The 23713-nt window shown below is 37.3% G+C and overlaps 1 protein-coding gene across 2 annotated transcripts in view; it reads left to right on the forward strand.

Annotated features, from left to right (window-relative positions):
• Positions 1–23713, forward strand: part of LARS1 (leucyl-tRNA synthetase 1) — a 70587-nt gene extending 46874 nt beyond the window's left edge. For both annotated transcript variants that reach the window (XM_045075332.1, XM_045075333.1), the window contains 10 exons: positions 3045–3228; positions 4271–4361; positions 5724–5864; positions 6880–7020; positions 7273–7383; positions 10006–10116; positions 13291–13395; positions 14900–14995; positions 18293–18425; positions 23325–23713. In XM_045075332.1, the coding sequence (XP_044931267.1) occupies positions 3045–3228; positions 4271–4361; positions 5724–5864; positions 6880–7020; positions 7273–7383; positions 10006–10116; positions 13291–13395; positions 14900–14995; positions 18293–18425; positions 23325–23530 (1319 nt within the window). In that variant the 3' untranslated portion in view covers positions 23531–23713. The remainder of the gene's footprint in view (positions 1–3044; positions 3229–4270; positions 4362–5723; positions 5865–6879; positions 7021–7272; positions 7384–10005; positions 10117–13290; positions 13396–14899; positions 14996–18292; positions 18426–23324) is intronic.

Genomic DNA, 23713 nt, shown 5'->3' on the forward strand with positions numbered 1-23713 from the left:
CTTGAATCATAAAAATCTTAGAAAAGAGCATAGGCAGTAATTTCTCTGACATTGGCCATAACAATTTTTTTCTAGATAGATTCCCCAAAGCAAGAGAAACAAAAATAAACTATTGGGACTACATAAAAATAAAAATAAAAAGCTTCTGCACAAAGAAGGGAACAATCCAGAAAACTAAATGGTAACCTACAGAATGGGACAAGATATTTGCTAATCATACCTAATAAAGGGTTAATATCCAAAATACATAAAGAACCTGTAGAACTCAACACCAGGAAACAAATAATCCAATTAGAAAATGGGCAAAAAATATGAACAGACATTGCTTCAAAGAAAACATTCAGATGGCCAACAGACACATGAAGAGCTGCTCACCATCACTCATCATCAGGGAAATGCAAATCAAAACAATGAGATACCACCTACACCTGTCAGAATGGCTAAAATTGAAAACACAAGGAACAACAGGTGTTGGTGAGGATGTGGAGAAAAAGAAACCCTTGTACACTGTTGTTGGGAATGGAAAGTGGTTCAACCACTGTGGAAAACAGTATGGAGGGTCCTCAAAAATTAAAAATCGGACTACCATATGATCCAGTAATCACATTACTGGGTATTTACCCAAAAAACATAAAAACACTAAATTCGAAGGGATACATGCACCCCTATATTTATAGCAGCATTGTTTATAATAGCCAAGATACGGTAGCAGTCCAGGTGTCCATTGATTGATGAATGGATAAAGATGATATATGTATACACACATGCACACTGGAATATTTTCCAGCCATAAAAAGAATGAAATCTTGCCATATGCAACCACGTGGATAAAGCTAGAGAGTATAATACTAAGTGAAGTAAGTCTGAGAAAGACAAATTACCATATGATTTTATTCATGTGGAATTTAAGAAACAAAACAGATGACTATATGACCAGAGAGGGGGCTGTGGAAAATGAGAGGGGAAAGAAGACGTAAGAGACTCTTAACGATAGAGAACAAACTGATGGTTACCAGAGGGGAGTGGGTGAGGGGATGGGCAAAATAGATGATGTGGATTAAGGGATGTACTTGTTATGATGAGCACTCAGTGATTAAAAAAAAAAAAAAGTACAGGAGCTAACTGGAAGGAGCTCTCAATTATCCAAGCTAGAACAATTTAAGGAATAAATGGTAGTGTTGGATTGTAACCCAGTGAATAGGTTGAATATTTGTGAGTTCAGACTGATCTAAATAATAGTTTTATAAATGAATAAGTGGGGGTTTAGGGACAGCTTTTCCTTTCAGAAGAATTCATATTAATAAATGTATGAAGATTGACTGAAATACAAAATCACCATTAGGCAGAAATCACAAATAATTGTTAACGGGCGAGATCTGCCAATGGTTGCCAAAATCAATGGGTGTATGTTTCTGGAAGAAACAAGATGTTTGTATATTCTCAGAGTATTTCTGCCAAGATTTTTTTTTAATCACAAAAGGAAAAACTGTTCACAGTTGAGAAAACTTGACTACCTAAGTGACGAAAGCTTGCAACACCAGTAATAAGTCCTATCGATGTCATGCACCTCCCTGATAGTGATGTCCCGAGAGGACACACAGCATCACTTTAGTGATATTCTTGCCGGAGGTTCATAGGCTCAGTCTAATCATGAGAAAACATGAGACAAACCAAGTTTGGAGAAATTCTGTTAAATAACTGACTAGTACTCCTCAAAAATGTCAAGGTCATGAAAGACAAAGACTGAGGAACTTGTCACAGATTTGAGGAGACCAAGAAGATAAAATGATTAAATGTAAGGCAGTTTTCTGGATTGGATCCTACAACAGAAATAGGAATTAGAAGAGAAACTGGTAAAATTTGAATAAGGTCTACAGTTTAGTTAATAGTATTGTACTAATGTTAGTTTCTGGTTTTGAAACCATGGTTATGTAAGTTGTTAACATTAGAGAAGATTGTTAAATTATTTATGTCTATTTTCTTGCTGTCTCTGGACCTTTTCTTTAAGTATAAAATTATTTCAAGTAAAAACATATGAAATGTTTTGAGCTTCTTGCGTATTATAAAGCATATTTAATCCATCCATAACTTAATGTTACATATTCTCATCTCCCCCCTTTAGGCGCAGATGGTAGAAAGCAATACACTCTTCTGGGGGCGCCTGGGTGGCTCAGTGGTTAAGCCGCTGCCTTTGGCTCAGGTCATGATCTCAGGGTCCTGGGATCGAGTCCCGCATCGGGCTCTCTGCTCAGCAGGGAGCCTGCTTCCTCCTCTCTCTCTCTCTGCCTGCCTCTCTGCCTACTTGTGATTTCTCTCTGTCGAATAAATAAATAAAATCTTTAAAAAAAAAAAATACACTCTTCTGAACTTCTCCTTTATCACTTAACAGTTCATATTTGAGATCACTCCATATTGAAATGTAAAGAGTTTTCCACACTCCTTTGCCCTAATATAGTGTCCCTTTGTAAGGTTGTCTTGTACTTCAATTAGGTTTTTTTTTTTTTTTCAATATTTTAGAATGGAAGATTTTGGTTACAAAAGTACAATTTTATTAGAAAACTTAGCAGTACCTGCTTTTAGAAAGAAGAAATTAAATATATTTTTGTATATGTAAGGCACCAGCGTGTTCTCTCATGCATTAAAATATTTTGCTGCCTCTAAATGAGGCTGAGATGTTGATAGGGATCTGTATTTCCAGTTTATCATTTTCTTACTCTCCTTCATTCAGGACCACTTTATCTCATTAACTCAACCAGTTGCCTGGAAGAAACACATTTTGATGCTAAGTATATGCAAATCAATACATAGGTGATTCCCAGATTTGAACAACTCTGTGGATCCTACTTTTGGTGGCTCTTATTTTTGTTGTTGATCCATGGCAGTCCCGTAAAGCATCTGCTATTTCTTAATTTTGATGTAGGTTTTGCAGTATACCTGGTTGGACACATCGTTGATAGTCACTAACCACATTTTAAAATCATCACTTGATCACCCTCTTCTTCTGCTTCTGCTTCTTTGTCCTCCTCCTCCTCCTCCTCCTCCAGGAATGCGTTTGGCTCTGGCTGATGCTGGTGACACTGTTGAAGATGCTAACTTCGTGGAAGCCATGGCCGATGCAGGGATCCTCCGTCTGTACACCTGGGTGGAGTGGGTGAAAGAAATGCTGGCCAACAGGGACAGCCTGAGAAGTGGGCCTGCCAGCACCTTCAATGACAGAGTTTTTGCCAGGTAATCTGCCGACTCCAGCCGTGGTACTTTAGAGTTGCCTAGTCTTCCTGCATTTTTAAGTTTTCTTTTTTCCTTTCCTCCTAAAATAAATTAGATGTTAATAATAGCTGCTATTCATTACAATTCATTTTATTTGTTCTAGGTACTCTGCTAAGCACTTTGCATCCATTATCTGATTTTAGCTTCACAGCTTATATGATAAAGCTATTATTCTCCCTATTTTATAGTTAAAGAAATTGAAGCTTAGAAAAATTAAATATTTTATTAAATGCCTCAAAGCTAGTAATTCCAGTTGGGGGTTATGAATTTGCTTTTTTCTCCAAAGCCCTTGCTCATAGACACTTTACCTTGCTCTCCTGCATTAGAGGACAGAATGGTTAAATGAAAAATAGATTAGGAGAAAAAGAGAAATGCCAATTTTTTTTCTTTTAAAAAACACTTATCATCACCTTTGTATCAGGAGCCATCTTAAGAACTGCTGTTTAAAAGGTGAATGGGACTTGATTCTTCACTCTAGTTCAGCAGAAGAAATCATTCATTGAACCCATTGCAAATGTAGTTATAGGGATGGAGGGAATTTACAGGAGATGGCATGTGCATTCTGGGTTTCTTGAAGAATAGATTTTTACAGGGAGAGGAGAAAGCCATGGAAAGATATGATATTTATTTGGGGTACAGTACATGAAGGGTAGAGTAGATCAGACACTTTGGGGCCAGATTAGGCTAAATTATGAAGGGCCTTTGGTAGCAAGAGAAAATTTTTTTAATACTCAATGTCACTTGTTTAAATGCAGCAAGTAAACTTGACCACCTTTGTTAAGCTGTTTTCATGTTGCATTTTGGGCTTCCTAGTAAAGTTTCCATCCAGAAATTTTTAGGCAAGAACATTGTTAACTGTGTTGTGGTTAAGTGGTTTTGTGGTTGAGCAGTTTTAAATGTTTCAGGCGTTCCTGTTTTACTGTTGACTAGTATATGGGGCAGTTTTTTATATCTTTGTGTACTTGCCATTAAACTCAGTAACCTTTTTTTCCCTGTTCTATAGTGAGATGAATGCAGGAATTATAAAAACAGATCAAAATTATGAAAAGATGATGTTTAAAGAAGCTTTGAAAACAGGGTTTTTTGAGTTTCAGGTAGGCTCTTCTTTTAGTGGCTATAAAGTACATCAGTGTGGCTGTGATGTATTTCACCCTTTTCCCTTCTGCTATAATGTTAATTCATCTAGAATGGAGACTGAAAATATTGCCAAGCAGTTTTTAAATTATTCAGTGAATTGTGGTTTTAAATAATTTTCTTTGATTCTCTGTTGTATTTATTTAATATAAATCTTTTTGTTTCATAGTTCAGCTATGAGTCAGTAAAGAGGTTAAGTCTAAAAGTCAGCCACATTTTCCAGGAAAACATTTTTATTTTTTTAATTTTCAAAGATTTTATCCATTCATTTGACAGAGAACCCAAACGGGGAGCAGGAGAAGGAAGAGGGAGAAGCAGGCTTCCCTCCTGAGCAGGGAGCCAGACACGGGGCTCTATCCAAGGTCCCTGGGATCATGACTGAGCTGAAGGCAGATGCCTAATGGACTGAGCCACCCAGGTGCCCCCAGGAGAACATTTTTAAATTGATAAAACATAAAGCAAAATTGTAATTGATTACCCCTTGTTTGAAATCAAGCATTTTCTGATGTTTTCCACAAGGTGTCAGTGTTTCCTCGAGTTTGGCAGTTCAAGGGCTTAAAAAAAAATGTAGGTTTCCTCAATCAATTTTGTAAAATATCACATTGGGATTTATGTAACTTGGTTTTCATAGATGTGGTTAAATAAGGATAAGTGCTGAACATAGCAATTGTCCTATTTATAGCCTTTTTTCGATACTTAATATCTTTCTTATAGGCTGTTGAGGGTATCATCAGCCCTTAATACACAACTTCTATGTCTGTTAGAAAATGTCTTCTTGGGGCACCTGGATGGCTCAGTGGGTTGAGCCTCTGCTTCTGGCTCAGGTCATGATCTCAGGGTCCTGGGATAGAGCCCCGCATGGGGCTCTCCGCTCATCAGGGGGCCTGCTTTCCCCACCCCTCTCTGCCTGCCTCTCTGCCTCTTGTGATCTCTCTCTCTCTGTCAAATAAATAAATAAAATCTTTTAAAAAAAAAAAACCATTTTTCTTGAGAGTCATTAATATAAAACCATAATATCCTTTAACAAGGATTGATATGCATTTAATTGCAAGTTGTTAAAAATGTGGAAAAACCAGGGGCCTGGCTAGCCCATTTGTAGAGCTTTTGACTCTTGATCTTGAGGTTGTAGATTCAAGCCCCACATTGGGTGTAGAGATTACTTAAAAAAAATGAAGTAAAACCTTTATGAGAATTCATTATGGAATTTTGAAAGACTAAAAGCTTAAAAATGCATTAAAATAGAGGCACTGGATTTTTGTTCTTTTAATTTTATTTTAAAGAAGTATGGGGAGAAAAATGGCAAATAATTTCAAATCTTGCAGGCTGCGAAAGATAAATACCGTGAATTGGCCATAGAAGGGATGCACAGAGACCTTGTGTTCCGCTTTATTGAAGTTCAGACACTTCTCTTGGCTCCATTCTGTCCACACTTGTGTGAGCACATCTGGACACTCCTGGGAAAGGTACCTGTATGTGGTTGAGATGTTGTGGGCTGTTTGATATGGCCTTATTAAATAAATACAATAATGATGTTACTTAAGAGGAAAAGACTGAAAATGATATTTCAGGAGTAATGTTGGATCTGTCATCTCCTAATTATTACAACAGGTTGTACTGAAACCGCTCCTGTTTAGATGGGCTTACCGAGTATGTGTCTTTATTTATATACACACAATGGAAGTATTTTAAAACCACGTGACTGCATTTTGTTTATCACCTAATTCTTGTTAGAAAATGTTAAAACACATTTGAATATATTTTAAAAATACATTTGATTTGAATACTATATAACTAAGACTGTTTTCCAACTGTTAAGGTGAAAATATTGAGAGAGAAATAAACGACTGTTAGGAGCAGCTTATAAACAAAGAGGGAAGTGTATATTTGCATATATTTTTGTTTTATATAAAATTTCTGGCATATGTAGGGCTTCATATTCAGGGATATTATATTAGCATCCTTACTGTGAGGATAAATGTAATTATTTCTCCTAGGGTTGCAGATAACAGATTGGCTGGCTTAATAATTTCTTTTCATCTTTATTAGCCAGGTTCTTTTGTATTTTTTAACTCATGAACACTGTAAAAATGTGCTTGTGATGCATATACCGAATGGCTATACTTTCAATACTGGATGTATTAAATAGGGTAAAAACTGAGTGTATATAATTTATGTAATAATGATTAAATTTAGGCAAATTAGCATTACATAATTTTCTTTGAAAGTGAGCATATGTGTGTGGGTATTAATATGCTTGTACAAATGGAAGCTAATTAGGAATGTAGAGTCAGACTTCACAGCTTGAATTCTAGGGAACATTAGATCAGGGAAGTGTGTGGAAGTGTGTTATGGGTAGTCAGGTTTGAACTCTGAGCACGCAATTACAGATGGTAGTCTTGGTATGGAACTGTAATCATGAAGGATAAAATAGTTGCGTGGCTTTGAGCCCACTGAACTTTTTTTTTCTCCCCCTTAAAGCCTGACTCCATTATGAATGCTTCATGGCCCCTGGCAGGTCCCGTGGATGAAGCCTTGATACGTTCCTCACAGTATCTCATGGAAGTAGCACATGACCTTAGATTGCGACTCAAGAACTATATGATGCTGGCTAAGGGGAAGGTGAAGGCATTTTTTTTTTTTTTTAAAGGCTGTTGCTTTAAAGTGATTAGTCAGGTAACATTTACTAGTAATGAAAATTAAGACAACTGTCATTCACATGTGTCAGGCTCTTTTCATTCCTAATGCAGTTTTGTAGGATGTGTATGCTTCTTAATGTTAAAGGCAATAGTGGTTTTTACCAGGAGAGGGATCTTTCATTTTTGGTGTATACAAGAGTGATAAAATGTTTTTTCCCTTTCTTTTGCCCTGTAGAAGACTGACAAGCAGCCACCTCAGAAACCTTCACATTGCACCATCTACGTGGCAAAGAACTATCCTTCTTGGCAACATACCACCCTGTCAGTGCTGCGGAATCACTTTGAGGTGATGCTCGCAGCAGCCGTTCCGCCCGCGTTGTTGCTTGCTGCCTGTGCTCTTGTTGTTTTTAGGATGTTGGCAATGTCTTAGAGAAGGACACGGGCAACTTTGTGGGATTACTCTTAAACATGGAGTGTTTTTTTGTTAGCGGTGCTGGCTCTGAAATAGTTACTGTAAAAGTTGCCGTCTTTTTTATCATTTCTGAGACTTCCATACAAAAATATAGTGGATCTAGTCCCACGTAATTAAAAGGTGTGGGACTTTCTCATATGTGGTGAAAATCATGAAGCAAGAGTACTGAGTTTGCCTTCGGGTTTGTTCTGACTTAAACACTGGGATTCATGAAGCCTTCACCTCATGTTTCAAAAAATTGAAGCTTGGCTTTTGAGTAATTTAAAACAAAATGGTCAGTTTAATAATTACCCATAGAAATGGAGAGCTCGGTGTTTTTGGCTTTGTCAGGTAAGTAGCTGTTAAATATGATTGTTGTGTTTAAAGGAAACGCAATACTTAAGCATAGTTCTAAGTTTTCCTGAAGAAAAAAATCCATCTACTTTTTCTTTCACATTCGCAATATGGAAACAAAGTATATGTTGTAGAATTTTTGCTGGGGTTTTTAAGAGTTATTGATAGACACAAATTGTTAAGGTGCACTGACAGAAGAGGAGAGAGAAAAAGGACCAGAAATTATGGACAAAGCATGAAGTGATAACTGAAGGGAAAATCCTTAGCTTTTATTTTTGAGGACTTTATTGAAATTTTCTTTCAAAAGTTTTCTTAGTTAATTAAAAAATACTCAGAAAAACTTTTACATTTGGAAATTTAATGGAAAGAGAAGAGTTAGTGTTTTTGTATTCCTTGTGAGCTTATTTTTATAGAAAGCTGCCTCCTCGTTTGATTATATATAATAGAAATAGAATTTAGAGGCACTTGTGTGCTCAGTTGGTTAAGTGTCTGCCTTTGACTTAGGTCATGATCCCAGGGTCCTGGGATTGAGCCCTGTATCAGGCTCCCTGCTCAGTGGGAGCCTGCTTCTCCCTCCCTCTGCAGCTCCCCCTTCTCATGCTCTCTCTCTCTCTCAAATAAGTAAATTTTTTAAAAAAGGAAAGAAAGAAATAGAATTTAGTCCTTAGAATTGCTTACAGATTTTGACTTCTGGCAAGTGAAAAAGTAAAAGCCGCTTTTGTGGGTAGAAAAATGATGTCATGCCTTTGTGGGTTACATATCCGTAACAGCATTTTCAGGGAAGCAGTAGGAGAACCAAATATAGAATGTATGTCCCAGATATTTAAAAATGCATCTTTTATTAAAAACTGCTGTTCTTTTAGAAGTTACAGTTTTTTTTTTAGTAATTATTTATTAGATACATGGTTTCAAAGTAATATCATCTTTTGGCATTATTTGGAATGATCAGCATTCTTTTAAATATTTGTTTGTTTTCATCCAAAAGAACGGAAAGAAAGTTTATGATCATGGAGGATATTCTTAAGTTGTATGTGGCACCTTTTTGGTGATATAAGGGGAAGGAGTGTTTCCTATGCTCTTCTCTCTTTCATATATATTTTAAAGCAGCACATTGATAAGTGGAGAAAATATTTTCCCAGTGTACTTTAGTAAAAGTTAGAATTAAAAGTAAATGTTGACTGGGCGCCTGGGTGGCTCAGTGGGTTAAGCCGCTGCCTTCGGCTCAGGTCATGATCTCAGGGTCCTGGGATCGAGTCCCGCATCGGGCTCTCTGCTCTCTGCTGAGCAGAGAGCCTGCTTCCTCCTCTCTCTCTCTCTGCCTACTTGTGATTTCTCTCTGTCAAATAAATAAATAAAATCTTTAAAAAAAAAAAAAAAAAAAGTAAATGTTGACTGAAGTCTTACTATACGTTACTTTTCATTTAGATTCATTCCCAATCTTTGGCTTCGATGCCACGCTTTTATAGGGAAAAAACAAGTCACCCAAAATTCTGAGGTCACTTGCTTCATTTTTCACTCTGTCAAAGGGGACAGTTGTGTTTGCAGAAATGAATTTAAATTCAGGCAGCACATTTGGGACTCTGTGCATATTAATGATACATGATACAGGCATTTATTTGTGGCTAGATAGAAGTGATACTATTTTTAACAGGTAGATAGCCAGACAGAGACTTTTTTCCCCACATTTGTGGTAACAGTTTATAAGGAAGAGTGTTCAAAAGCAGACATTCTATATATCTTGTATGATAGTTACACAGTTTCCATTTTGATATGACTAGTGAGTGTTTTTACAAGTTTGGAGACAAACAAGATCTCTATAAGACTATTTTGTTTTCTTACCCGATAAGATCTAATGTTACAATCCTAGAGGTGTTCTTAGTGTAAGAAAAAATTAAATATTCAACAAGATGCCTCATTTTCTCCTTTACCATAAAGAACATTTATCTTTTAACTTTAGAGGAAATGGGAGACTCCCTTCTGTATTACACGTTCACCTTTCACTTCCCTAGAATGCATGGGGCTGCTCTCTTTTCTACTGTTTTCTATTGGACTGGTCGAGGCCGCCATTCTGTGTCTGGCCAACTTCCTATGGGCATATCTACTATTGTGTGTTATCTTTAAAATATTTTTCTCCACATTCTTCCCCAATGTTTTTTTTTTTAGGCCAACAGTGGAAAATTGCCTGATAACAAAGTCATTGCTAGTGAACTGGGCAATTTGCCAGAGTTGAAGAAATACATGAAGAAAGTGATGCCGTTTGTTGCCATGATTAAGGTAAGCTATTGACTTCGTGCAGCTATTACTCTGCGAGTAATGATTAGATAGGATAGTGGAAGGGAGGGGAAAACTTTGGATATAGTCTTTCCCAGGAAATCTGCTAAAAATAGTACTTTTCGATCACTAGTTGGGAGAAATGAGTGATCATTTTGGGGGTTTATCTAAAATTGCTGAGTATTTGGAAATATGCATTATGGAAGAAAAACTGATTTAGAATTGTTCACTAAATGAGTCTCTTTATGTTCTACCTTCTTTTCTGTTTGGCAGGGAGGCAAATTCTTTTGGCTTACATTGGGGTGTTTTTATTAGATCCTGGTACTGGAACGAAGATACTACATTTGTATAGGTTTAGCTTAACAGGATAAACATTGTTTGTCGTGGTTGGACCAGAGTTTCTCAGCAGTGGTACTATTGATATTGTGGGCCAGGAGTTCTCTGTGGGGGAGGCTTCCCCCTGCGTTATAGGATGTTTAGCAGTGTTTTTGTCTTCTACCCACTAGATGCCCATAGAATGTCCTCCTCACCCCCTCAAGTTGTGACAACCAAAACTTCTTCAGTCATTCTTAAATTTCTCTGGGGACGTAATCTGCTCCCACCCACACCTTTCCCATTGAGAATCATTGCATTAGATTCAGCTTTCTTCATAGAAATAACAGATTTATTTGATTTCTTAGAGAAACAGAAAGAAGGCTATATGTTGCGTAAGAGCTCAAGCTCTGGGGTCAGACAAATCTTGTTCTAAATCCTTTTTGTCTGTCACTTCTTAGTTTTTAGACCCTCGACAACTCTCTTAAATTCTCTGGGTCACATGGTTTTTCATATGTATGAGGAAATTAATAGAACCTACATTTTAGGAGGGCTGTGAGAAGTAAATGAAATAATATATTTAACACACTTTAATAGTTTCCATCAAAGAATAGGCTCAGTAAATGTTTTTTTAAAGTGTAAATTAGTGTCTTTTAGGCTTCTAGGAACATAGTTTTGTGGTTTTTTTTTTTTTTTAAGATTTTATTTATTTATTTGACACAGAGAGAGACAATGAGAGAAGGAACACAAGCAAGGGGGTTGGGAGAGGGAGAAGCAGGCTTCCTGCTGAGCAGGAAGCCTGAAGCTGGACTCCATTCCAGCACCCTGGGATCAAGATCTGAGCTGAAGGCAGATGCTTGACAACTCAGCTGCCTAGTCCCCCCGTTAGTGGTTATTTAGATTCATTCTTGAATCTTCACCCTGTTAGTGGTTATTTAGATTCATTCTTGAATCTTCTGGTCTATAGATGCCTGCCTGATGATGACCAAAACTTCTAGCTCCCCACTGAGCAAATTGTATTCTTAGGAAAGCTTTTTTGTTCTCCTACATCAGAATCAACTCTCTGAGCCTTATGGTCTTTGAAGTTTCATAAATAATTTAAAATCTTGGATTGACCTACACCAATCAAGTTATAACACATCTGCCAATATTCTCGTAATTCATTGCTTCCCTACTTTAGCTAGTGCCATTGATCAGAATGCCAGATCTATTGTCAATATGTGGATTCAACAAAGTATTTCATTGTGGGTTTTTTCCCCCTGAAGATCTTATTTATTTGTCAGAGAGAGAGAGAGCAAGAGCGCTCACAAGCAGCGATGAGGGGCAGAGGGAGAGGGCAGGCTCCCCACTGAGCAAGGAGCCTGATGTGGGACTTGATCCTATGACCCTGGATCATGACCTGAGCCAAAGGCAAATGCTTAACCCACTGAGCCACCCAGGTGTCAAAAATATTTCATTTTTTATTGCAAAGGCAATTCAGTTTGATGATGTACTTTACAGATTCCAGTGAAACTGATTTGAAAAGTTCTGTAGTTAAATAACCAGGATTCAAGAATCGGCTTTTAGAAAACTCGTGTTAGGGGGCGCCTTGGTGGCTCAGTGGGTTAAAGCCTCTGCCTTTGGCTCAGGTCGTGATCCCAGGGTCCTGGGATCCAGCCCCGCATTGGACTCTCTGCTCAGCTGGGAGCCCGCTTCCTCCTCTCTCTCTGCCTGCCTCTCTGTCTACTTGTGATCTCTGTCTGTCAAATAAATAAATAAAATCTTTAAAAAAAAAAAAAAGAAAGAAAATCAGTGTTAGAACTGGTTCACCAATAATATTCTTTTTTTTTTTAAGATTTTATTTATTTATTTGACAGACAGAGATCACAAGTAGGCAGAGAGGCAGGCAGAGAGAGAGAGAGAGAGAGAGAGAGAGAGGAGGAAGCAGGCTCCCTGCAGAGCAGAGAGCCCGATGCGGGGCTCGATCCCAGGACCCTGGGATCATGACCTGAGCTGAAGGCAGAGGCTTTAACCTACTGAGCCACCTAGGCGCCCCCAATAATATTTTTTTGTGTGTAATATTGGGCATGTGCTAGGCATATTAATGGTTTAAAACTTGCAAAGTGTTTTTTAAATCTGAGAATAAGAAAGTGGCTTCTAGTACTTTTTCAAAGAAAAAGAAACAACTTGGATAGTAAATGAGAAGGGGAAATATTAGGAATCATGTGAGGTCACTTTCATATCAGTGCAGCACATTCTATGTAATTAGCAATACTTGTACATGTGAACTTGGATCTTGAAGGTCACGTTTTGTTTGGCAAATATTTTGTTTCATGTTCAAGAAAATAAGAATAAGAAATTGTTTTTCATATGCCACAGGATTATCTCAGTCCCCATAAGACTTAGAATTTTTTTTATTTGTAGAAATTTTTTTATTATTAATTCATTCTTCTCTGAACTAGCTTTAAAGATGTATTATTTTAGAAAATTAAAAAAATTTTTTTTTTCTTTTTGGTTACCTGAAGAGATACTTCTGTATATTTGTTTAATTCCTTGTCAAAGTGAATTTTTTGGGTTTGCATATTAATTCATTCTAAATAAACAGTGACAAAATCATATTTCTTTTATAAATGAAAACCTTGTCCTTCCAGTCTTTTCAGTGTTGCCTTAATCTTATCATACTTGAAGTGATAATTATTCTGAGCCAATAATTTCATTAACAAGCAAACACAGATAAGGGAAACCATGAGTCCAAGGTCCTTTCCTTTAGCTGTTCAAATTTGAAGATTTTATCAATTGAGGGAAGAATGATTGCTTTGGAGGAAGTGGATTCTTTTCAACATATCATTAATGTGATTTTTGTTTTTCAAAACTTTTGGCTATTAGGAAAATCTGGAGAAGATGGGACCTCGTGTTCTGGATTTGCAGTTAGAATTTGATGAGCAGGCAGTGCTGATGGAGAATATAGTCTACCTGACCAATTCCCTTGAGGTAAGACGGGCCAAAGATTTAGTTAACTATAGTAAATATAATCCAGTTTTTTCATTTTATAATAAAGCTTTTTGTAAACATCTTCTGTGTTTAGTACCTTTGCCAGATACACTTGTCAAAAATATTTTTAGAAGGAAACAGAAAGGGGGGGGATAGAAGTTTCAGGAAGAAAAAATAGTGTGATCTTATTCCATTTATCAATCATTTTATACATAAATACTAACTGTATGTGTCTATATTTTCCTCCCAGATTTTTCTTTTAAACATATGAAGGGAGATCTTATATTCAAATACGTTAGACACCTCTCATGTTATGGAAGAATTGCTTCCTTTTTCTCCCTTCCCGTTTATACCTCAGATTTACAGAACTGACTTAATTAGAATCCTTTCTTCATATCTTATCATAGGTCCATGCCTGACGCTGTTTTGTTTTGTTTTAAAGTTGGTAATGTAATGAACACCCATGAATCTTCTACTTAACCCAAGAACTAAAAACATTACCGATAGCTTTGACTTATCTGGGGAGTTTCTCCTCATTCCATTTTTCTGCACCAATCACTTCATATATAGATTCTAAAAATGCTATCTCTCAGCTTAGGGAGAAGGAAAGAGAATTTGCCCTAGGAAACTTTTAAAGGACTAAAAAAACCTGGTTCTTGTTATAATAACAAGACACTTAACTTAAAAAATGCAGGTTTAGATTTTGGATAAAGTTGTTCCATGAAATATGGTAATGGAAGAAAGTTATTTCTAAATAAGCATTTTATATCATATAATTATAAATGAGTTAAATAAATTATAGATATTGGTAGATACTTTGTTTATATTTCTAAATGTTCATATATACTCCTGGAGGTCAAAAAAGTTTTCGAATTTTTTAGCTGGGACAATGGGGACCCCTTATATTGAGCATCATCTTATAATCAGGCATATCCAATATGCTACATTTCTGAGTTTTTTCATTTATTAAGTGAAAGTCTTTTGTTAAAAAAAAAATTAAGCAGAAGTCCTTTATCCTCAAATGCTAAATTTCTGAACTTATTCAAGCAGAAGCCTTTTATGCTAATTCTCATTTTCTCTTATACCGATAGATGCCAGATTTCATTATAGAAAGTGGTAAACATGGCGATGTAAATAATACTGTGAGACATTTAAGATCAATGTTAATTAATTATAGATTTCATTTTATGTTTGTATTGAAAATAATAAAATTGCACAAACCATTTTCTTAATACTTTTAATCAAAGAATTTATTTTTTGGTGGACATTTAAACGATTTAGTCTCTTGCTCTTCAAACAAGGTTTTGCTGTGGGAACATTTGATCCTGAGTTTCAGAGTGCTCTCTCACTCCTGTCCTGTGCTTGGCTGGCTTTCTGAAGAGTGCGTAGACCATTTAGTGTTAAGTGGAGAACCTAGTTTTGCTCTTTGGGGAAATGAGGTGATGATTAATTTCAATCATATTAAGTGATACTGATGACTTTCATTTTCCCTCCTTCTGTTTAGCTAGAACACATAGAAGTCAAATTTGCCTCCGAAGCAGAAGATAAAATCAGGGAAGACTGCTGTCCTGGGAAACCACTTAATGTTTTTAGAACAGAAGTAAGTTGAAAGAATCTCACTGAATCATTGCACTTTATATCTAGAAGAGACCTTAAATGTTATATCCAAGCCCATCATTTAAAGACGGAAGGAAGTGAGGTGCAGAGACATGAAGTCATTGCTTTGGTCTAGGCCACATAATTTGTTAGAATGAAGCTGGGTTTGAGCTTTTCCCTGGTTGGCACTCTGCTCACTTTACTTTGCTCTTATGGCTGGCATCGGATGTTATTTGTGGGTTTAAAAAGAAAAATAATGATTGTCAAAACCTGTTTTTTTTAGCCTGTTTTTTCTTTTTGAATTTTAATTCCAGGGTAGTCAATTCATAGCATTGTATTAGTTTCAGGTATACAGTATAGTGATTCAACAATGCTATACATTACTCGCGGCTCATCGTGATAAATGGACTCTTAGTCCCCTTCACCTCTTTTAGCCATCCCCTCACCATGGGATCCATCAGTTTGTTGCATTGGCAACCATCAGTTTGTTCTCTGTAGTTAAGAGTCTGTTTTTTTGGTTTGTCTCTTTTCATGTGTTCATTCATTTCTTAAATTCTACACATGAGCAAAAGCATATGGTATTTGTCTTTTTTTTTTTAACTGACTGACTTTACTTAGTTATACTCTTTAGATCCATCCATGTTGTTGCAAATGGCAAGATGACATTTTTTATGGCTGAGTAATATTCTGTTGTGTATATATACCACATCTTCTTTATCCATTCATCAGTTGATGGACACTTGGGCTGCTTCCGTAATTTGGCTGTTGTAAATAATGCTGCAATGAACATAGGAGTGTGTATATCCTTTGAAATTAGTGTTTTCATTTCCTTTGGGTAAATATCCTGTAGTGGAATCACTGGATCATATGGTAATTTGATTTTAAACTTTTTGAGGAACTTCTGTACTGTTTTCTAGAATGGCTGCCATAGTTTGCATTCCCACCAACAGTGCACAAGGGTTCCTTTTTTGTCCATATCCTCACCAATACTTGTTTCTTCTGTTGTTGATTTGAGCCATTCCCACAGGTGTGAGATAGTTTCTTTTTGTGGTTTTTGATTTGCATTTCCCTGATGATAAGTGACGGTGAGCATCTTTTCATGTGTCTGTTGGCACATCTGGATATTTTCTTTGGAAAAATGTCTATTCATGTCTTCCGCCCATTTTTGATCGATTATTTGTGTTTTTAATTGTGCCAATAATTTCTATTGAGTCATATCAGTTCTTTATCTATTTTAGGTACTAACTCTTTATCAGATATGTCATTTGCAAGTATCGTTCTCTCATTCCATAGGTTGCCTTTTAGTTTGGCTGACCGTTTCCGTCTCTGTAGAAGCTTTTTATTTTGATGTAGACCCAGTAGTTTCTTTTTGCTTTTGTTTCCCTTGCCTCAGGAGACATACCTAGAAAAATATTGTTATAGCTGATGTCAGAGAAATTACTGCTTCTACTCTTTTCAAGGATTTTTATGGTTTCAGGTCTCACATTTAGGTCCTTAATCCATTTTGAGTTTATTTTTATGTCAAAACCTGACTTTTATTAAAAAATAGAATGAAATATAAGACTTTTTTTTAAAGCAGTGAAGAGGAGCTTTCATACTTCAGGTGAGTCTTGGTTTGATAATGTTATTCAAGACTTTTTGGCTCCTGGCATAAATCAGATTGATGAATCATCTTACACTTTACTAGAAATACTTTTTTTCCCCTAATTTTTTTGGCCAGTATTGGTGAAGATAAGCAGGTTTTAGAGTTTTGGGAGATTCTCTTTCTTTAGTCTAAAAGAATCCGTTTTGCCCAATGGAGTGCAATTATAAGACTCCATAAAATGCCCTACTTTTCTTGAGAAGTGGAGGACTTATAAGTATCCTATTACTTTTGCTATATTTAATTGAAAATGCAACAAAGAGGAAAAGCCCATTTTTAAAGAATAAGGTAATCATGGTCATGAATATATGATGAATTTATCATTGTGTTATGAATACACTCATTAACATTAGAATATGGTGGCTTTTTAAAGTGCAGTCCTTTGGCTCATGGATAGATACATGAAATAGAGTTCCCTATACAAATGTTTCTTTTTTTTTTTTTAAGATTAATTTATTTTAGGGAGTATGCACATATATGCATGTGCAAGTGGGGGTAGGGACAGAAGGAGAGAAGGTAAGGTCAGAGGAAGAGAAGTGGATTCTCCGCTGACCACAGAGCCTGACCTGGATCTCCATCCCATGACCCCGAGATCACAACCTGAGTTGAAGTCAAGAGTCGGGTGCTTAACTGGATGAGCCACTGAGGTTCCCCACAGATATGTTTCTTTTGAACTACATATTCAAATGTTTTATTAAGCTACTATGTCTTCAAGTCTTCCATAAGACTTAGTTGAATTTTTCCACTTAAAATAATGAGCAGGGTCTTTGACTATGTAGCTTATATAATGTAGGACGTAGTATGATATATAACTGAGTTTTTTTTTTTTTAAATTAAGATATAAAGTATTATTTGCGGGACGCCTGGGTGGCTCAGTTGGTTAAGCAGTGCCTCAGTTGGTTAAGCATGCTCAGGTCATGATCCCGGCGTCCTGGGATCGAGTCCCACATCGGGCTCGTTGCTCCGCAGGGAGCCTGCTTCTCCCTCTGCCTCTGCCTTCCACTCTGTCTGCCTGTGCTCGCTCTCTCTCTCTCTCTGACAAATAAATAAATAAAATCTTTAAAAAAAAAAAGTATTATTTGCTTCATGGGTACAGGTCTGTGAATCATCAGACTTACACATTTCACAGCGCTCACCATAGCACATACCCTCCCCAGTGTCCGTAACCCCACCCACCCTCTCTCTCCCCTCCCACCCCTCATATAACTGAGTTTAATCCTGCCCCTGCCTCTTACTATGTGACCTTGAAGTACTTTTTAAAATGCTTCTGGTTCTCAGGTTCTCATCTGTGAAAGGGGTTTTAAAGAGCTACCTTGCAGGATATAGGAATAATGTCTATAAAATGGTTAGTACAGTGCCTGGTACATAGTAGAAATTCAGTAAGTGATGGGAGTTGAAGAAGAGAAAATATAAATAATGTTGTTCTCCATCATTAGTACTGATGTATGTATTCAGAGTTGTTTTTATCTAGCATTTGGTTGTAAGCATGAGTTTTTGTACATTTTTTTTCTTTTATACTTGAGTATCCCTTGGTCTTGATTTTAGAATACCAGAATTAAATTTTTCATTGGGCATTAAAAATTTAGCAGAGATTTTCTCTCCCTCAGCAGTATTCAAGTTTGATTTCGTATAACAGTCATTTTCTCTTTATTTTCCTAGCCTGGTGTGGCAGTTTCCCTAGTGAATCCCCAGCCATCCAATGGCCACTTCTCAACCAAAATTGAAATCAGGCAAGGAGATAACTGCGATTCTATCATCAGGCGTTTAATGAAAATGGACCGAGGAATCAAAGGTAAATGGTTTCCCTGAAATGCACATTTGGCAGTAGTTTGTGGATACGATGAGTTCTAAGCAGAGGGGAGAAAGAAGAGTAACTTGTCTGCTCAGGGACAGCAGTGTCATTTTGTGCAAAGAATATTGGACTCAGACTCAGGAAGCCTGTATTTTCTTTGGGACATTGTGGGTGTGTAGCTTGGTGATTTGGCCATGTCTCTTAAACTCTAAACTGATCTCTCTTTCAGTAAAATGAAGATGGTGGATTAGATATTTTTCTAAGTCTCCATCTAGCTTTCAAATTGTAACAAGCAATTCCTATCTCTTAGCAGTTTTTATACTGAAGGCACACATATACTTAATATTTTAAACTAACCTGCCTAGTAGGTCTGTTCCTGGGGAAGGAAGAGAAACAGTAAAAACTCATTGAGTGTCTGCCATGTATTAGCCATTTAATCCTTTAACTGCCCTAGAATGCAAAGGGTATTATCATCCCCCCCCCTTTTTTTTTAAAGATTTTATTTATTTATTTGACAGACAGAGATCACAAGTAGGCAGAGAGAGAGAGAGAGAGCAGGGGAAGCAGGCTTCCTGCTAAAGCAGAGAGCCTGAAGCAGGACTTGATCCCAGGACCCTGGGATCATGACCTGAGCTGACAGCAGAGGCTTTAACCCACTGAGCCACCCAGGCGCCCCTTATCATTCCCTTTTACAGATGATGACACGGAGCTCAGAAAGACTAAATGACTAGGAGAGATTTCATTCAGGTAGTAAATCCTGGAGCTGGAGTTCAAAGTCAGGTCTTTTTGACTCCAAAGCTTGTATTCTTTCTTCTAAATGTGCTTCCAGGGGCGCCTTGGTGGCTCAGTTGTTAAACATCTACCTTCAGCTCAGGTTGTGATGCCAGGATCCTGGGATTGAGCCCCGAATCGGGCTCCCTGCTCAGTGGGGAGCCCGCTTCTCCCTCTCCCATTCCCCCTGCTTGTATTCCCTCTCTTGCTATCTCTCTCTCTGTCAAGTAAATAAAGAAAATCTTTTAAAAACAAACAAAAAAAAGTGCTTCCAGCTCAAATATGTAAATAATCTTTATTTCTTATCAAGATTAAATCTAGCTCTTCCATGATTTGGTTTAATATAATAATTTGTAGCTTCTTCTTCTTTTTTTTAATCACTCAGCCAGGACTGTGGCTGAGCAGGGTGTGAAGGGAGTTAGTGTATCTCTTCCAAATTATAAAGACAAATTAATCTTGAGATTCTCTGTTTTACATTCTCTCTCTCTTCTTGATGGCAATCATGAGTTGATTGGGTCACATTCTATCAGTGTAGAAATTTTCTGAAAAGATTTTGAAATCTAAGACAGTGACCTAATTTATGGAACTATATTCAGGTCAGCAATATTACATCAACAGAAGATTGAATATAGCCCTTTGGAATTCATTCTACAGTTAATTTTTGCTCTCTTGAGGTCATTCATGCATCTTCTGTTGACATTTCTTGAGAGACCCTCAGTATAGTATATTTCGGTATATATGTAGGGACTCCTGTGTAAGTACTAAGGCCTTGGGAAGCTGCAAAATACTGTTTATTCATTAAGACGCTGTATCTGATGCTGTGTACAATAAGGGAGATACAGATAAAGTTAATAGCACAGAGAAAGGTGAGATTATTTCCAGCTATGGTGATCAGGAATGAATCACAGAGAAAATTACTATTTGGATGAAACCTTGGAAATTAGACCTGGGAGGGAGAAGGGGACGGGCATGTCAGCAGGAGGGATGCTCTTGTGTTTTTCTATGTAGCAGCAGCATATTAGGGCTAGGGATTTTTCATTTGTAAACATTTTTTTAAATTGTGGTAAAATACATATAACATGAAATTAACCATTTTAGTCCTTCTTAAGGGTACAGTACACTGGCATCAAGTACATTTACATTGTTGTACAGCCATCACAATTATTCACCATCCCACAATGAAACCCTATGCCCATTAAATAACACCTCCCCATTCTCCCTTCCTCTAGTCCTGGTAGCCCCTGCATGTTGTACTTTCTGTCTCCTTATATTTGACTATTTTAAGTACCTTGTATAAGTAGAATCATGAAATAGTGAATAAGTGGCTTATTTTGCTTAGCAAAATGTCGAGGTTCATCCACATTGTCATAGACCTACATCATATGCCATCCTTAGAACTTAGAGGCCACAGAAAGCAGAACTTGAAAACTTTGAAATATGAATGTACAGGAAGCCGTTTTGTGGCCTTCCATTTGGCTGTTTTCCCTGCATGTGTTCGGTCCTGAGAAGATTTTGTAATAGGAAGAACTCTTATCTTTGAAGAACATTATGGTGGCTTTTATGTATTTATTTTAAAGATTTTATTTACTTATTTGATACAGAGAGAGATCACAAGTAGGCAGGGGGGGGGGGAGGCAGGCTCCCCGCCGAGCAGAGAACCCAGTGTGGGGCTCAGTCCCAGGACCCTGAGATCATGACCTGAGCCAAACAAAGGCAGAGACTTAACCTTCTGAACCACCCAGGCGCGCCCCCTATAGTGGCTTTTAAAGAAAATAGATAGTTCTGTGGACTCACTGGGTAGGATTATTATGGAGTTGTAGCATGTGAGAGGATGTTTTCCTAGATTGGAAATTGTATTTTGTAATGTTACAACTGCCTCCCTTTTAAATATGCTCAGATCCAGGACCGATGAGGTTCTTCGGAATTGTACTGAAGTGTGTTTTCTGTATCTTGTCTTTTTTCACTGAGCCTCTGGCATAATTCTTACATCCTTTGTTATACTAGCTGTGAATAATATTATCGTAAAGTACTTTAAGTTTGATGTTCATAGCCGCTGTGAATTTTCAAAAATGGATAGAAATGTTAGGATGGGATTTGAAATTGATATTCCTTCAAGTATCTGCAGAACAGCTCTAACCTTGAGACTTCTCCAAAGCTCTCAGGATGCTTTGATATCTAAGGGGGCTGAGTATATTGAGTGTATAAGATGGGAAGAGAGTGAAATTCAATAACATATTTCTCAGTCTATTTGCTGCAATAGCCAGTAAGTCGTCCAATTAGTGCCAATTGCATTGAAGGTGATTATGATCTAGGTCCAGGAGGAACTGGAGTGAAACCATCATTTCTCTCCACAAAGGCCACTGAGCAACTATTTGATGATAATGACTTTAAATCACTCCCAGCCTGTGCCACATATGAACTGATAACTTGGAGGTGAAAGGCTGCATGTCACAGTATCAATCCCTGGGGACTTTCAGTCACTCTCATCTTTTCTCTAAGTGCCTTAATTCTTGTGTAGTTGCAGTCTTAAATTTCTACATATCCAGTGATGAGAGAGGTCTACAGTAAGAAAAGAGAGTAAAATACTAAGAAAGCTCTAAGAAATATTGGCAGTAATGAGCTACATGGTGAAACATCAAAGCAAATATGTTTTGTCACTTAGATGGCTGATTGAGTATTAAGTGTTCTTTGAAATAGTTTGATTCAGAATTGCTGGGAATGATGAGAGAGGTCTGTTTCAGAGAGGAAGGGGGAGAGAGAGAGAGAGAAGGATAGAGAAGGAGAACGAGAGAGGGAGGGGTGGGGGGTGCAGCTCTGCAGTAAAGGCCTCATGCATAAAATCTGCTGGCAGAACTTCTCACTGCTTTCGTAGCAAAATATTTAGTATCACCAGTGTGCATGTTGAAATGTAATAGCTGTTAAAATGAATTGTATTCTCTCCCCGAAATAAGACTCTTCAACAGGGTTTGCCTTCCTGGTCGTCTCAGTAATTATAACGTAAGCTTCAATATCCCTACGCTAAACTTGCAATCTTTCAGTCTTTGTTTCCCAAAGAGAATATAATGCCTGGATAACTTGTACTCCTGGCATAGCTACCAGCTGCATTAATGTCTGCTTTTATCTCTTATCCCTCTCATGCTAAGCTTTATACTCTTAAGGCAGCATGAGGGAGTGTAGCTCACGGACCACTTAGCAATCTGCTTTAGAAAGGGGTGGGAACTAATTCAGGAAATAACTTCTATTTCTGAGGATCTGGTTAAGTATAACTAGCCATGCTACACTCAGAATGAGATTTAAACCCAGAATCAGAATTGGTAGTCATTTACGATGTTTTTCTACCATATAAAATAAAAGCATTTGATGTCAGGGTGTCTCAGAATTGCTGAAATAAATAAATTTTTTTTAGGCTCAGTTGTTGGCAGGATTGTCGGATCATAAATTTGTTCAAGGGACAAGTGCTTTCTTTGCCAGGAGCCATCTTATCAGCTTGCACAAGAGCAGATCAGGAAAATCTCAAGCAGGGCAGGGTTGGAGCTCATCCAGAAGCTCAAAACCCAGAAAGCTGTGCCCTTTCCCCCATCCTTCTCCATCTTCTTGTCTCGCATCAGCTTGGTAATACAAACACTTTTCACCCTTGGAGCAAAACAAGGAACTGGTAATGCTATTTCTTAGAGTAGTAATTCTTTCTCTAGAAGTATCTTTTGAAAAGAGCTACAACTCTTGCAGTTTTAATATATCCCAGGAACCAAGATAAGAAAGAGAAAGAAGTTTTAGACTTACTGATATTTTGAAAAGTGGTTAATTGAAGTGTATAAAAAATGATTTGAGAAGCCATACAGGATAGTGTTCAAAAATATACTCAATCTTTCCTCTTGGTTTATCATTCAAGGTGATGTGTTACACAGAATCATTGTCTCTGAATCTTTGATGTGGGTAGAAGCCACAGGAGGAAGATTTGCTAGATATAGCTCTGCTTTCTGAGATTGAGCCTTATTTAATAATCTCCTGAAAATATCTTTAATAAACATCCAGTGTGCTTAAAGCTTGAATTGTCAGGCTCAGGCATGGGTTTGAGGCAGTGACTGTAATTAAATGCTCATATTGATCTTTTTTTTTTTTTTGCTATAGACCTTTCTAAAGTGAAGCTGATGAGATTTGATGATCCACTCTTGGGGCCTCGGCGAGTTCCTGTCCTAGGAAAAGAGCACACTGGGAAGACCCCCATTTCTGAGCATGCTGTTTTCCATGTGGACCTTATGAGCAAGAAAATTCATCTCACTGAAAATGGGCTAGGGGCAGATATTGGTGATACAATTGTCTATCTGGTTCATTAAACTCATGCAGATTGGAGATACATCCTGGTTTCTGGGGATGTGACTATTCTGTGTCTACAGATTGGATATAAGAACTGTAGGCTGGACTTTAATAGATTTCATTTCTAACCATCAAATTCTGTAATCATAGTTACACCAGGTCATCTTGGATTCCTGAACCTAATAAAAAAAATTTTTTTTTCA

The sequence above is a fragment of the Mustela putorius genome, unplaced genomic scaffold, assembly GCF_011764305.1.
Source record: "Mustela putorius furo isolate JIRA1106 unplaced genomic scaffold, ASM1176430v1.1 tig00000145_pilon_pilon_pilon, whole genome shotgun sequence".
Taxonomy (NCBI): domain Eukaryota; kingdom Metazoa; phylum Chordata; class Mammalia; order Carnivora; family Mustelidae; genus Mustela; species Mustela putorius.